This window comes from Bubalus kerabau, chromosome 22 (genome assembly GCF_029407905.1).
Source record: "Bubalus kerabau isolate K-KA32 ecotype Philippines breed swamp buffalo chromosome 22, PCC_UOA_SB_1v2, whole genome shotgun sequence".
Classification (NCBI taxonomy): Eukaryota; Metazoa; Chordata; class Mammalia; order Artiodactyla; family Bovidae; genus Bubalus; species Bubalus kerabau.
In genome coordinates this window covers 46,586,860-46,602,870 of record NC_073645.1, presented here as the reverse complement: position 1 = coordinate 46,602,870, position 16,011 = coordinate 46,586,860, and the positions used below count along the sequence as shown (strand labels likewise).

Below are 16,011 nucleotides of genomic sequence, written 5' to 3'. Positions count from 1 at the left end.
TCAACCCCTGCATTGGCAGGCAGACTCCTAACAACTGGGCCACCAGGGACTTTCCCCACCATAATTTTGATAAGGTGATAAATAATTTGATAAAACTATGATAACCCAAAGAATCTCCCTAATTTGATTCTTCCCTATTTAAAACATACACACCACACACTCAGAGATGACTTTATTTACCACTTGAAAGCCCTGGGTTTTTGAGGTTTCTACATTCTCATGCTATACAGAGTATAGTACATGGGTCTGCCCTTCTATACCTTGTACTGTCCGTCTGTTCTATTGGAGAAGGCAATGGTACCCCACTCCAGTACTCTTGCCTGGAAAATCCCATGGAAAATCCCATGGATGGAGGAGCCTAGAAGGCTGCAGTCCATGGGGTCGCTGAGGGTCGGACACGACTGAGCGACTTCACTTTCACTTTTCACTTTCATGCATTGGAGAAGGAAATGGCAACCCACTCCAGTGTTCTTGCCTGGAGAATCCCAGGGATGGGGGAGCCTGGTGGGCTGCCGTCTGTGGGGTCGCAGAGTCGGACACAACTGAAGTGACTTAGCAGCAGCAGCAGCAGCAGTCTGTTCTATAACTGCTTATCTCCCTCAGTGAAATTGAACTATTTTAAAGGTACTGGCAAAGTGCCTAGTATATAGTAGATACTTATTTCAAGTTGGTTACCCTTCAGTACCTTTCTTTGAAGTAGTTTGATATAGTGGAGAGAGAAGCAGTTGTGTAGACTATACATGATAGGGTAGTGAATATTACGTGAGAAAAATGTAAATCATCTTAGCATGATTCCTAGCACATACCAAAGCCAAATAAATATTCTTTTCTGCAAAGAAACCTTTTTCCCATTGGAGCTAATATATTGAATGGTTCAGGATTTTAACTCTCAGTGCCACCGAGTTAATGTATTCGGATCCATCCTAAGGCATTTGTATTCCAGGAGTGATGAGATGAGTGAGTAGAGGAGGATGAGAGGTAGACAAGAGGGAAAGGCTGGAATAGGTGGGGGCCTTTCCAGATTATCTTAAATCATACTGCACAGCTCCTCCTTCTTCAGTCTCTAGATGGGACTGGTGCTAAAAGCACCTTTTTATTTAGTAAGAAATAGAGACCGGATATCATAATGCTGGATTTTCATGAAATCCCCTTTATAATTTGTTGCAGCAGATTCTAGGAATCCCTCTCAGGTTTCTGATCATTATCTGTTTCAGAGGTCAGGAGGTAGTAATAAGTGTAGGTGTTGTGGGGAAAAGGTTACTGTGGATGCTTCTGAATTGAAAACAAATGGCCACGGATATGGTACATTTTTCTCAGGTTTGAACTCCAAGGCTTTGTTTCCAGTGACCACTAATGCGGGACCGGACCAAGATCCCCCATGTGACCTTGTGTGTGTGTGTGTGCGCGCACACACGTGTGAGTCTCTCAGTTGCGTCCCACTCTTTGCGGCGACCCCAAGGACTGTAGCCCACCAGGCTCCTCTGTCCATGGAATTTCTCCCAGGCAAGAATACTGGAGTGGGTTGCCATTTGCCTCTGCAGGAGATCTTTCCAACCCGACTAGGCCACCTGGAAAGTTGGACTAAGATTTTTATCATTGATTTCCACCTTTCATTATCTAGGTTTGATTTCTTTGATCAGTGAATCATGTTTATTTTCTTTGCTGTAAGTTAGCAGACATTCACAGTGGCATTTTAAAGTTTGATGTTGGGCAGGCAGTACTTTAAGCAGTTTATATGATTTGACCTTGGTGTGTATTAGAACTGACAGTATAGTTGGTAAAGTACAGTGAATCAGTTGTTTACACTAGTGTAGAAAATGCTTGGTTTGCGGATTTGTTTACTTACTTAACCTTTTTATTAGTGGTTAAATGAATACCTTAATGCTTAGAGTGCTTAATATTACTATAGAAATGCTGGCCAGAGGAGTGTCACTTTCTCTAGGTAACTAACCTCCACGAGTTTAAGTCTGAATCATTTTAGAAGAAGCTCTACAGAGATGAGGTCAGTACAATATGATGTATATCATCAGGATAGAACATAATCAGAGTTTCACTACTTTCAATTCGGTAAACATTATAGTGGTTGAATATCTTGGTTTGATCAAGGTGTTTTTTGTTTTGTTTCTATGTGAAAATGAAAAGGAGATGTAAAGTAGTATTTAAAATTGCAAGCCAGCTTCTCATTCATATCAGTTCTGTTTCAGGTCAGCTGCAGGGCATGCTAGGACAAAATAGGCAAGGCTGGCTGGCCCTCTTACAACAGTAATGGATAGGGTAAAACAAAACGTCTCGGCTTTTGGTTAATAGAGAAGACTGAGAGAACTGAGTGAGGAAATTCACAGGCTGGTAGAATACGTGGGGCAAATGTTCTTTTCATACTGCTCCCAGGGATGTTCTTCCATTGGAGCCAGAGACCAAATATTTTTTTTCTTGATATTTTAAATCCAAAGGATTCAGTCTTAAGATTGGGTATTTAAACTCTATGAAATCACAAGCTGTATCTTTCAGTTTCCTGTATACCTGATGAAATTCACTCATTTCGTTTTCATGGGTAATAGGCAGGATAGTGGTAGCTTTAACTCACTAGGGATGAGTTAAAAATAGATTTTTCTTGAGGCAGTGACTTATATGACAGGTAGTTGATAGAAAAATTAAATTTGGGGCTGAATATCTCATACTAAATCTGAATTCCACTACAGAATATTTGAAGCAAAAAATTGAAATGATTTTCATTTGAAGATGACATAAACATTGAGTGTGCTGTTGAAGTGTTTTCTAGATTAAATTCAATGTGTAGCAATATGAAATGCTATAGCTTGTTTTTAGTGATGATTTTGGTAGAGTGTACTGAGGTAGACGCGGTTATAGGTGACTAACCGTGTTAGAGTGTTAGAGTCTGTTTCAGCTGAGACCATAAATAGATCAGGGAAAGGCCAGGAACTGATTATGCTTTTGAATCTTAGTATTAAAATAGTTTAAGTAGGTTTGGTAAGATTTACATATATCAGTAACTTTGAATGTAGATTTACTTTGCTATATTTTTACTTATTTACCATGCATAAACTTTCCAGTGTCTGTTTTTTCATGCTTGAGTTTTCTTTTAGCACATAATACTTCCAGGTACTATTAATTTTGCAAGGAAAAAGTAATATCAAATTGAAATAAGTTTTAACTGTTGCTCTGTTCTTTTAGGCTTCCTTTACTCAGAGCCCTTCCATGCAGTGAGTTGCAAGCGTGACATTTGCTGTGTTTTCAGCACCTGCCAACTTGGAAACCAGGGTTTGTGCTCAGGACTTAGGCTTACAACCCACACTTTGTGGTGCACAATGCCGTCCCAGCTGGCATGCTTCGTACCTCAATGGTGCTAGACGCTCAGTTACAAAGCTGTGCAGATTCACATGCGCTGATTTCAATAGGCAGTCTCCTTCAAGCTGCTTTCAACTCTCATTTTGTATCAAAAGAGTTAGATTGGTATCATTAAATTCACTGCTGTGCTTATTTTTCAATGAAAATAAATTCATTTTATTTAGCTCCTGAATCAAAAAATGACTGTCTTCGAGAACCAAAGTTCCTCTTAAAAAAAGGAGAATGTCTACAGATATGGGAGATAGATTTATGTATCTATATGAGATTCCAGCCAGGGCTATAACTCATTTTCATCAGTGGAAAGGTTTCAGAACAAAAGATAAAAAGAATAGAAAGGAAAGAACAGACGTATTAGTGTGTTGTAACACGCTTATGTAGGTAGGGCTGTTAGTTGAAGCTGGATCATACGTATGGGGACGATTATAGAACTTATTTTTCTGAATAAGCTCTGAATAAGAAAATTGCCCCCATAGTAGGCTCAGATTTTTGGCTTCCACTGACAACCAAAAACTTTCCATCATTTTCAAAGCAGTGTATTTTGCTAATAACTTCCTTTCAGTAGCCAGTCTCTGAAAATGTTTCAGGTGGACTTGGCGATGTCTATCTTCCCATCATCTATTATAAGCGATTTTAAAAGGTTCTGCTTTTATAAAGATCTTTTCAAGTGTAGAAAAGACAGTGTGAAATGTGAATGACTGGCTTTTAATACAGCACTTGTGACAAAGAAGCTGTGGCTTTGGGAAGCTGAATAAAGGGGTTAATACACATGCATCTGCATACTGCTGTTGGTTCCAACGTATAACATGTCTAATGTTTGTTTCACTCCCATTCTTAGTCTAAAAAGAATGTTATTCTCAGAGACAAACCAGTTTACCATCTTTCAGTGGTCACCACTCTTTATAATCATAGGTACAAATAAATTTAATGGGAAAAACTGAACAGTATTGACTGCTACTTGCTGAAATGTCAAAAGCTTAGCTCCCTGTTGTTTGAACATCATATTTATCTGGTTCTAAAGACACAAACACAGAACACCCACTAACTATCAAGGACATTTCTGAGTACTTAATCAGAACCCAATCTTTACCCTCCTCTGCACAAATGTGCTTAGGTGAATACTTTTATTAGCTTGTTGATACAAGTTATAGTTGGTTACACCCTTTCTTAGTAAAATACACCCTTATTGTCTCCTGTTGCTTAAGAGCTTTAAACTTGGAATGGGAGCACCGTCTAGTATAGAAAGCCACTCAGTTTCTATCTCCCCAGCAGTGCTGAGTGGACATGTCATGCATACCACACACACACAGGCATTCCTTCATTTGCAAGTTCTGCTTTGGGGAGGGGAGCCAGGAGAGCCAGTATTGACTGTACTTTTTCCCTGGGCTTCATATGTTGGTCTTGGAGTGAGACTGCAAGTAATCCCTACAGTTTATATTTCCCAGGGTGTTCTGTGCCTTAACCAGGTTAGTGTTGGTTGGTGATAATGGAAAAGTTGCAAGTGATAATTTTTGGATTATTTTATGGATTTATTCCTAAATTGGCCCATGAATTTGCATTTAGGTTTCCAGTTGTATTCTAAATCTGGTTTTGATTTGGTTTTGACCTTTAAGGACTGAACAAAGGTAGACAGCTTAGCCCTCCTACCCCCGTCCTCTGACTGCAGCTTACATTGTTTTAAATCCAGTTTGACTGAGTTTATATTTACTTCTTTGAATTAAGCAACTCTAATATACAAACTTTGGGGTAGGACTTTTTATAATAAAGGACTGTGTAGTATGGCCCTAAAAAACGGGGCATCATATATCTATTCTGCTGCTTCTGCTGCTAAGTCGCTTCAGTCGTGTCCAACTCTGTGTGACCCCATAGACAGCAGCCCACCGGGCTCCTCTGTCCCTGGGATTCTCCAGGCAAGAACACTGGAGTGGGTTGCCATTTCTTTCTCCAATGCATGCAAGGGAAAAGTGAAAGTGAACTCGCTCTGTCGTGCCCGACTCTTAGCAACCCCATGGACTGCAGCCTTCCAGGCTCCTCCGTCCATGGGATTTTCCAGGCAAGAGTACTGGAGTGGGGTGCCATTGCCTTCTCCATATCTATTCTGTAGGACTTTATTACATGATGTGGGAAGGCCCATAGTATGGAAGTCTAGTGACACAGGCCTTAATGTATGTATTTTTAGTCCTTAGACATTCAAATTAAGTAAATGAGAAATAGCTATTCATTGGTTAGTAGCACAACCCCTGAAGCAGATAGTTTTTAGTTCTCTACACTTTTAAGAAAGCCTAAAAACCAGAAAAACAGGCTGCTTTAGGTTGGAAAGGAGGTGTTACAGCAAAGGAGCTTGCCATAACCACAACCCTTGGAGTTTTGTGAGACTAAAATCTCACAACAACTGAAAGCAACAAGAATAATGGTTGCAGTAATTGTTTCCAGGCTCGGGACCCCTGAATTTTGTTTTTTAAGTTGACCCCATGAACTAGTAATTGCAGGAATAAACTGAATGTTTGCCAGCAGGAGTCACTCTAGGCCTCCTAATAAAAAGTAAATTAAACTATATCCGTAAAGCTCTCCCAGGCTGAGGTGACACTGCACGCGTAAGACGGCATGAGGCAGTGTTGCAGCACCCTCAAATTATCCCTGTGCCTTTCTTTGTTCCGTCTAGGAAGACTTGGTTTTTGCTTCTTTCAAAATTGGCCCTTGATAACTTGTTTTAAAGCAGAGTGTATATATAGGTCAGGATATTGGTCCCATAGTCTATATTAGCTTGGTTTGGCTTTCTTGGATGGATTGATTGTATCCCACATCATCTACTTGAATGAATGCTCACATCCTTCTCCTGGTTGTGCCTCTCAGTCTTGCAGCAGAAGTCACTGGTGTGAACTGTAGTTGGTGTGAAAGGAGATGTTAACTCGTGGTTTTCTGCAAAAGAATGGGTCCTGTGTAATGGGAAACTGAAATATGTTAGCAATAGCTGTGAAATATAATAGTTTCCCAAGTGCACACAAGCTCAAGAAGTTAATTGTTCATTTATGTTTGATACTGGGATTGAAACATTGGATTAAAACCAATTAAATGTTCCTAGAAGCAACAGAAAAAGTTTCCTGATTTATGAATAGAACCATTGAAATGGCGCAGACACAATCCATGTAAAGTAATGAGGTGTTTTGTTTTTTTGGCAAAGGAGAACACAAAACAGGCATAGGGAGTTCTTTTTAAAAAAAAGCCTCTCTTTAAAAACATCTCTTTTTGGACAAGGTCAATAAAATAACATACACCAGTAGGAAGGCCTAATGGGAAATCTAGGGCTTCACTTCACAAGGAAAACAATCCCCCTCCCCCAGGTGAGCGGCACAATGAAAATACTCTGCTTATTCTATCAGGGTTACATTCCTGCACTTAAGTCAACATCCTAAGTTACAGAACTAAACATGCTCTGCTTCTGCTTAGCAACCACAAATCCTTCCTTCACCAGTTGCATATATTTTGGATGTGGCTTCCGAAGTACACATTCCTTTATTTCGGTCAGCGCCCCGAGTTAGGAAAGGAGCGCTTTATTTTCCAAAAGTGCGACAGACAACACTCACACGGCTCCCCTCGTCCCCTGCCGCCCAGCACGCCACTGAAGCGATGGTTTCTTTAAAACCTCAAAAAAAAAAAAAAAAAAAAAAAAACCAAAACACCCCAACAACCCGGAAGCTGGACATCTGAAGTCCACGCGGCCCGGGGTTTTCGTCCCGGCTCGTGCGGGGGGCGGCCCCGGGGTCTCTAGCTCCGGGCCCGGGCGGCGGCAGCGCGGCCGGGGCCCGGGGCCACTTCCCGCGTTCCAGGGCCTCCCAGGCGCGAGCGCGGGCGGCTCGGCTCGCAGGACGCCCTCTAGCCCCGCCGGCGGCGCGCCGCGACCCCCCCGCCCCACTCCCCGCCCACCGGCGGCTGCGCGCACTGCACCCTCGCCCGCCGCCGCCGCCGCACGCCGCCCGGCTCCTGCACGCCGCCGCCGCCGCCGCGCCGAGCGCCAGGGCCCGCGACGCCGCCGGTAGAGCGCCGGACCCAGGGACGAGCAGCCGCGGTCGGGCGGCCCCGCGGCGGCGGCGGGCGCGGGCGGGCGCGGGCGGCCTGGCCAGGGCCGGTTAAAGGGACGAGTTGCAAACAGTTCAGGAAGTGACAAGTCGATTTCCTCCTCCCCGGGAGCAGCTCCGTACAAAGCGCTCGGCGCCGGCAGGAGAGCGTGCGCGCGGCGGCCGCGCGGCGGGCAGCCCGGACGACTCGGCGAGCGCCGGCGGCGACTGCGCGGGGGCCCGCGGCCGGAGCGTCCCGCCGCGCACAGTAAGCGATCCCGGGCCGGGCGGTGACCGGGGGGCCGGTCCCGAGCGGAGGTCCCTGGCGAGTGTCCCCCGGCCGCCGGCGGTAGGGAGCCTGGCTCGCGGGGTGCACTGGCCTTAGCCCCCCCCCCCCCTTTTTTTAATATTTGTGTGGCTGATTTCCTTTTGGTCCGCCTGCCTGGTTTCGTGTGGGGCCGGGCGGTTTCTCTGGGCGCTGAGTGCCGCCGCTGGTGCATGCGTGAGACTTGTCAGAGCGCAGCCAGGGGAGCGAGCCAGTACGGCCCCTGCGGAAAAGTCTGCGCTTCCCCGGGGCGTGCGCGGGCACTGCTGCGCCCTGGGGTGTTCCCCCCCTCCACGTCTCAACTTGAGCCCCGGCGAACGCGCCGGGGACCCGGGCGTCCCCTCGCACCCCGAAGTTCCCTCATCGTTTTGCAGACAACTCTTTTGTTCGTGGAAGTTTGCGTCCGCCACCCCCGGGATGCGGGCGCGCAGCGGCGGGCTCCGCGGCGGCGGGACCGGCCGGAGAGGTCACGCTGGGGGTGGGAGAGTGTCCTGTCCGTGGCGGGGGAAAGCCCCCGCGGAGGCCGCGGCCACGGGGACTTGCGGAATGGGGTGGGGGTGGAGGGCCGTGCCGGCGTGGCTTTTGCACATGGCGAGAAGGGCCGTCCGGCACAGGGCACCCTGGCCGAGTCCCATCTTTGCCAGTCCTTGATTTGCAAGCCCGTGGGAGTCGGCTTCCCCGCTCGGGCTTTCTCTTGGTGGGGCGAGCACGAAGATGGGGAGGGCGCCCAGAGTCCGGGGAGGGCCGTGGGTTTGCATTGCCCGAAGTGCCTTCTTGGCCACCGCCCCCCCCCACCCCAGCTCCCCAGCTCCCCACCCCCGCCCGCAGACTTGAGGAACAATACTCGTGGCTCGGTACCGGGTGGCGGAGCCCTGGCGAGTGTCGAGAGCCGGGTCCCTCGCTCCCGGACGCCCTCTGAAGCCAGGCTCCCTGCATCCGAACGCCGGGCTTCATTCACACGTACTGTACTTCGTACGACGGTGAACAAAGAACAGCTCTTTGCAGCATTTGATGAATGGGATTCTGCCTCCTATAGGCCACACTCCGAGTCTTCCATACGTTACAGCCTCCGGACTCGGGGGGGTGTTGGGCGAGTGGCCCCCCGCGCTGGGCAGCGCCCCGGGCTCGGGGACCTGGGCCGGGCGTTTGTGCAGCCGCCTCCGCCAGCTCGCCTTGCCGGAGCGGGTGCAGATGGAGCCAGGCTGACGGTTGTTCAACAGGAACAAATGTTTGTTGAATTGTTGGATGGTGGAGACAAGGGACTGTTTTCTATTGACTGCTGCAGGAGTTGGAATGGCATTGTTTATTGGCCTGGGAAGCCAGGCAAGCGTCTTGTGCAGCTTACAACATATTAGCAGACTTCCAAATGACATACTAGCATATGTGTTCCCAGCAGTTCCCACCGGCTGGAGGGAGATCCTTCCTTGATCCAGAACCCTGGACTCCGGGTGATTACAGTAAGACGCTACCAGGTTTGAGGACTTGGAAAGGAATGGAGTTAGTAGACTGGGTGAAACTCACTGTTTCTGCAGTTGGCTAGGTTTTGGTTTCATTTTAATTTATTCACTTAACAGTAACTTGTCTCAGTTACAGTTTTGATACTGAATTGCCGATCTGTAGTTTTTTTTTTCCCCTTCTCCCCCTCTCATTTTTCTCAGCTAGGGACAGCTAGATAAACTGAAAACAGCTACTTGTCCCAGTTTATAGGCCCATGTTAGTGGGAGAAGGTTTGGGTCTTAAGTTCAGGCTTGGTAACCCTTGACCCAGTGTCTGTGCTTGGCAAGGGCCGGGATCCTGCCAGCCATGGTCCAGACCGAGGAGCCAGCTCCCAGGGTGCTGCTGCAGCCCAGAAAATGAAAGGCACGGGGCAGGCCTGCTGCTTTCTCCAAGTGCTCCCCTCCAGAGAACAAGGCGGTTCCAATAATTGTACCCAAGGACTTCGTTTCCCCTGAGAAGTGATTATTGCAATGCAATCATTTTAACATAGAAAGCAAGTTTTAAATAAAAGCTTGCAGCATAGCTGCTGCAGAAGTGGGCTTGAATGTCCTCAGGCTAGCGGGACAAGTAGAGCATTCCACTGTTTTGATTGATGATGATGTTTTTAGTCAGTTTCTCCCTCCTGTTTTCAGCTCAGGGTAAGTTGCATGTAGCAGTAGCATTTTTGGAAGTTCGTAAAATTCTTGGAGGAAACAGAGCTTTAAGATACCGTATTGTAATCATGGCTGCTGCACTTAATTGGCGTTTTATGGGAGAAAGCCCTGTGGTTACCTCTTAGGCTCTTTCCCACCACGCCTTTTCGCCTTTATTCCCCTGTTGATTCCTTCACTCTTGCCCAGCCCCTCCAACTCCCCCGTTCTCTGGGAGCCTAGTGGGCTGGGTGTCCTTTAAATGGGTCCAGGGAGCAGGCGCCTGACCCGTGATGGAAGCTCAGGAAAGGCCAGCCAGCTTTCCTCCCCCTGCGGGAGGCTGGAGAGGAAAAGAGCCTGGCGTAAACTCTGGGAGCTGACGGCAGAGGACGCTCCGGAGCAACTTGGTGTACCTTTGCGTTGCTCTTTGAGAAAGCACACCCTTCTTTCCCCACCGCTGGATGCCGCGGGCGCTCAAGACTGTGCCTCGGACCCACTGTTGGGTTGTTACGTTGATGTTTTACCCAGGCAGTGTGACTTTTTTTTTGGATTGCATAAAGTGTGTGGAAAACTTTGTTCTTGCCCTTAAAAAAAAAAAAAAAAGACTGAAATAAGCAAATACTCAGGTCAGCACAACTCCCATCATTACCACCACTTCACACACCTCTCTGATGTGTAATAAAAGAAACCTGCGGGCATAATTTGTTATGTAATACGCTGATAATACAAATTTCAGTTTTCGATGGAAACCAGATGTGGAGGGGCTCTAATTGATCCAGCCAGGGGGACACTTTAATAGATTCACTAGCCCTTGTAAACCCCAGAGGTGATTTTTTTTGGGGGGGGCGGGGACTTGAGAGGAGAATCCCAAACCCGGGACTTGTTCGAGGTTTTTGCCTCTCAGCTTCTCATCTTGCTGCAGCTGTCCTTTTTGTCAGACTCTTCCTCTCTTGAAAGAACCGGTTTGTTGCCAGCATGAAGCACATGGCTGGGTCTGGCAGGGCTCTGCTTGGCTTAACTCTGCTGGGCTTCACTCTCCTCGCCTGGTCCAGCTGCCGGCCTGCCCTCCACCCTCCACAGCAGAGCCGGGACGGGGGACTTGGGTGCTGTGAGGAATGCTGACTGGTTTCCCCCAGCTCTTTTCTGCAATGTCTGATCATCCAGGGAGAGTTGCTGTTTAAACTTGCCCAACGAACAAACTTTCCAAAATCATCGACTCTCCTTCTCTGATTAATTTCTGTGTTTGTTTCCTGCCTAACTTTATGAGGGTTCTTTCTACACGACTGAGTCACCTTTATTATGGCCCAAGGTCGGGGACTGCACTGTAATATCTGACCCCACTAACAGTAGTTTCATTGCCTGCCGGGGATGTGAACTTTGGAAACAAACCCAGAGGCTTAGATACGCTGATGTGCCCGGAGACTCGCTTAGAAAATTTTTGTTTTAGCTCAGTTTACATTAACATGATTAATGACCCCAGCCACTGAAAAGTCTATATTCAAAAGCAATTTTACCGTTCCCGAGGGTTCTTCTTACGGCGAAGTAATTTTCTTGGCCAAACAACTTTGTTGTAAGGTAACTTCTTCTTTGATGTTTAATCCAAACCTCCTGTGCACACGGTTTTGGATCAAGGTTTGGGCTTCGAAAATTACGGGTTGTGGTTTTGGTGGTGCCGGTCTTAACCCTCCCGAACTCTGATCGGGAGGCACCCGGGTTCTTGTCTCGGGAAAGTTCTCTGAGATCCGGAGCATCAGCAGAGAGGGGAGGAAACCTTCCAGAGGAAACTTGGCTTCGGGGTGTCCTGGAGGAGGGATACAAGAGGCTGGAGCGGAGGACAAGCTTTTTCTTTTTCTTTTCCCCTTTGCAGCGATTGAGGATACTTGAGCGTTTTCAAAAAACAGAGACGTCTTTGCTGCAGCTGCCTCCTGCTCCTCCTCCTGCTGCTTTTTCCTCATCTTCTTCTTCTTCCCTTTTTTTTTTTTTTTTTTTTGTTAAGTGTGGGTTGATTGAGAGGGGAAATGCTGATGGGTGTGTCTGAAAGCAGCCTTAGGAACCCAAGAAAATAAAAACACATTTGAAGGACTCTGGAAGATTTTGCATTTCAAAGGGTCTACCTTGTAGAATTTCACATCACGTCAGGGAGAAGTGTGACGGGCACCCCGCTTCTTTATGATTCTCCTCTCCTGCTGCGGGGTGGGGGGGGGTTGCTGCACGGGACGCTGCTTTTAGCAGGGGGGAGGGGGACAGCCTGGCCAGACTGTGCAGGAATATCTCACAGCACCGCCCCCCCCCCCCCCCCCCCATAGGCAGCTGTAGTCCCTAGAGGGACTTTTTCTATCCGGCTCCCCGCTCAGGAGGTGAAAGCAAATCATGTTGGTAAAAAGCCCATTTGACCCCAGAACGCAGGACCAGGCCAACTCCTGGCTGTTCTGACTCTCCCATGAAACAAAGAAACAGATTCTCCTCCTGCGATGATATAATGGGGTTCCCAAGATGCAGGCCTGTACAAAAGTTGGGTGCAGTGGGATTTAGCTGAAATGGGGGTGGGCTATTTCAGAAATAATAGCAGTGCCCACTGGTTGTGGAGGCTCATCCTTGCCAGGGGCTTTGCATCCACTGTCTCTCAACTCTCAAAGCAGTCCTGCAGTTACAGCTGAAGAAACTGAGGCTGAGGGCGGTGCCAGGACACAACAGCTGGAAGACTGAGCAGCTGGGGGCTCTGTTTCATTCTCTCTGGCTCCACAAGCCTGCCTGCTCTCCATACACCGTGTTCATAAGATGCGGAGGCACCGAGTTCTGTTTTATCTCAAAGCATAAATTTTGTTTAGTCTTGTTAACACCACAGGGAAACTTAGAAATTTTAACTGCCTCTTTCCCTTGCCCCTCTGTTTTCCGCAGTCTTTTTTTTTTTCTTCCCCTTTTAAAGGAATGATTGAATTCTATTGCTGTATCTGCAGTGGGACCAAAGGCAGTGCCTCAGTTGGGAAGACTGAAATGTTTCGCTTTGTCTTTACAAAAGACAGATTCACAGGAAAATATGATTATTCCTAGTGACCTTCTGGGGGAAATGGGAAATAAATCTGGCAGCCCATTAGAAGCATCACCATGAATGCAGATCCCATTTTGCCTTCAAAGAGATTGTTAAAAGGATTTCCAGCATTTATCTCCCCCCCCTTTTTTCTTTTTTTTTTTTTGTAGCTGAGTGAGATGTTTCAGAGTAAATCATTTTGTGGTACTTGCCACCCCAGGTTTGCACAATATGATGTTCTGTTTACATGCCCAAAGTAATCAAATAACTGAATACAGTTGTCCATCCTCCAGTGTGTGGGCACTTGGTATGCCCCAGCCAGGACTGGGCAGAGGCCCTGCGTTCTGTCTCAGACAGATGGCTCTTTGCAGGTTGATCCTGGTTTGTGTGTGGGGGTGGAGGCGGTGGGTGGGGGGAAGGCGGAGTGGACGCCCATCTCCAGCAAGGGCTGCCTGGCTGGGTCTTCTGGCTTTTGTGCTCCTCAGGGGTTTGTGGGAGAGGCCTGGGACCCCTCCATTGACTGAGTGTTTAGCATCCACAGAGGTGGTCCTCAACCTTGGCTGCATGTTAGAATCACCTGGGGAGGTTTAAAAAAAAAAGTCTGGATGCCCAGACAGCATCTCGGACCAGTTACATCAGAATCTTGGAGAGAAGGGGTGGGACTCAGCGTTGATATTTTTAAAGCTTCTGAGTTGATTCCGTTGTGCATCTAAGACTGAGGCATGAGGACTGGAATAGACTCTGCGTATACCTCTCTCTCCTTCGTAGGGGATTAGGGGCCTTCCTGTTCAGGAGTGGAATAAACCTATTGGAATTTTCCACTGCTGCCGCCATGTCTCAGCGAAGGAGAATCTGAGCGGTACCCACCCCTGGGCCCAGTGCCTGCTGCAGGCATCGTCCAGGTAGTTCCTGTTTCGGCCTGGCCAGGTGCTCGCTGCCCCTCACAGGATTTGGTACAGCCCCTCTGAGCCACCTCCTTTCTGGAATGAAGAGGGCAGGTTTTATTCGGTCTGTTGTCACGTAGGCCCCGCATTCCTTCTGGAGGTTGGGCACATGGTGTCTGTGTGGGGCTCAGGCGGGAGGAAGCAATTTTGTCCATCGGTGATTCTCAGAGAGCTGCTGGGCCTTTTCATCTTGGTTTGCAGTGAGTGTCATACTGACAGCCACCCAAGGGTACCTGACTGCCGGGAACCTGTCCTTCTACATACTTGAGATCACGTTTTTCGTAGAGTTCCATTTCGGGTGAGCAGGGGCTGGGAGAGCAGGAGCTGCTGTGGCCCGCTGATGGGATCTTACAGAAGGTGAATCCCACCGCCAGAGATGGGGTGACTTTTCGCCTGGTCACATGGGCCGGTGCACAGAGAGACCAGAATCTGTGTCCCCGCCCTCCCCCTGTCCCTGGGTCCCCTACTCGAGTGCTGCCTCCTCTCCGGTGAGACTTTAGGACACTGTCTTGCTCGTGAGACAGCGTGCTGTGCAGTCCAGACCCACAGGCAGCATGGTCCTCATCCAGCGCTCTTTAGCCTGGTGAAACATGCCCTCCAACACCCTCAGTTGGCTTGGACCGTCCATCCCAGATTTCACTTCCTCCCCAGCGTGGGGGCAGCAGGCCTCTCTTTGGTCGTTGAGAGTACAGGGTTACTAAGTCCGCCATTGTCAACTGGGAAAACTGAGACCTGAGGGGAAGTGCTGAAACCTCGGGCTTGATCAAAAGGCCTTTGGTTGCTTTGGCAAAGGTTTGTCCATCTGCTCTTCTGGGCGCCGGTGGTGGCGCATAAATAAGGGCTCTTTTTCCTTCACTAGGAGTTGGGTTCGGGCCTAATGAGGTGGTCAGGCATGGGGGGGAGGTTTGTTCTTCCTGCCTTCATTTAGCAGACACTGATTGGACACCTGCCGGGCGTCCCTCGCAGAGCTGGCCACTTTTCTTCATTCGTTCACTGAGTCCTCAGCACAGCCTGTGGCTGAGGGACTCGCTCCGTCCCTTGCTGAAAACGCCACTGCTTAGAGAAATGACTTGGCCTTGGGTTTGAGGGACAGTGACCTCCCAGCTCTTCGTGATGGCCTCCATCCTGTCCCTGCCACCAGGCTCCCTTTTGGCCCAGTGGCTGCCCCCGGGGCAGCAGAGATGCGCTTCCTGCCATAAGCAGGGGGCATCGTCCGGGGAGATGGCCCCTGGCGGTTAGAGATTGGGCACTGAGCTGCCACCTCTAGGAGGGGGCCAGGTGGCCACGTGCCAGGGCCTGCCGCGGGGCCCGGGGAGCAGGGTCTGCCCAGGCCTGTGTCCCTGCAGTTGGAGCAGTTCCCCCGGGGGGAGGCGGTGGCTCGCCCTGAGAGGCCACCCTCCTTCCCGCCACCCTCTGGCTCAAGTGCTCTGACGGCCCGGTTGGGAGAGGCCTGCGCTGCGCCTGGAATTCCCCTTGCTCTGGCCTTCATGTTGGCCCGGGGCCTGGGAGTGCAGGGAGGTCCCGGGTGCCGCCTGCAAGCTGCCTCTCTGCCGGTTTGGAGGTGGAAGGACACAGGTCTCCACAGCCAGCCGCCTCTGCACTCAGGATGCAGGAGTGGGGCTGGGGTCTGTGGTTCTGAGACTCCAGGCAGGGTCTGGGATGCAGGGGGCCCTCTGTGGCATGGTCCTGGGGGCCCCCTCCTCCCGAAGGCCTGGGGACAGTCAGACGATGGGATTCCCCAGGGGAGGGTGGCGGGCCCGTGTCGGCTCACTTGCTGGATATGGTTGGCTGTGTGACCCCTGTGGCCTCGGGTCTCTCCTCTCGCCCGCCCTGCCTCCCAGTGCTTTCAGGGTTGGGTGGGGGCCTGTCCAGGAAGCCCCCCGGTGAAGGGTGTGGTGCTGCCCGGGGACGTGAGCTGGACTGGGTGGGCAGAAGTTCTGCCAGCCAGAGAACTACAGAGGAACTTGGGCAGGGAGGAGGGGAAACCCAAGGGCAGTTTTCAGCTCTGGCATCAGTGCCCGGGGTTTGAATCCTAGGTGTGCCCTCTGCTGACCGGTTGCTCTTAGGCAGGACTGCCTTTGCTGCCTGGGTTCCCTTGTCTGGAGTGTGGCCAGGCCGGGGTTGGGGGAAACTGAGGGAAACCATGGTTGGGGACACTCGGAGCCCAGTG

General features: G+C 49.5%; 2 protein-coding genes across 3 annotated transcripts in view; both read left to right on the top strand.

Moving 5' to 3' along the window:
* The window catches only part of EEF1AKMT2 (EEF1A lysine methyltransferase 2), a 32,210-nt gene extending 28,685 nt beyond the window's left edge, over positions 1 to 3,525 (top strand). The window contains exon 6 of one of the 2 annotated variants that reach the window (XM_055560826.1): positions 3,193 to 3,525. In XM_055560826.1, the coding sequence (XP_055416801.1) occupies positions 3,193 to 3,368 (176 nt within the window). In that variant the 3' untranslated portion in view covers positions 3,369 to 3,525. The remainder of the gene's footprint in view (positions 1 to 3,192) is intronic. The other variant, XM_055560827.1, reaches the window with a different exon arrangement.
* Positions 3,526 to 7,327: 3,802 nt separating this feature from the next.
* Positions 7,328 to 16,011, top strand: part of FAM53B (family with sequence similarity 53 member B) — a 109,848-nt gene continuing 101,164 nt past the window's right edge. Inside the window, exon 1 of the mRNA XM_055560981.1 lies at positions 7,328 to 7,686. The gene's annotated coding sequence lies outside the window, so the exon portion shown is untranslated. The remainder of the gene's footprint in view (positions 7,687 to 16,011) is intronic.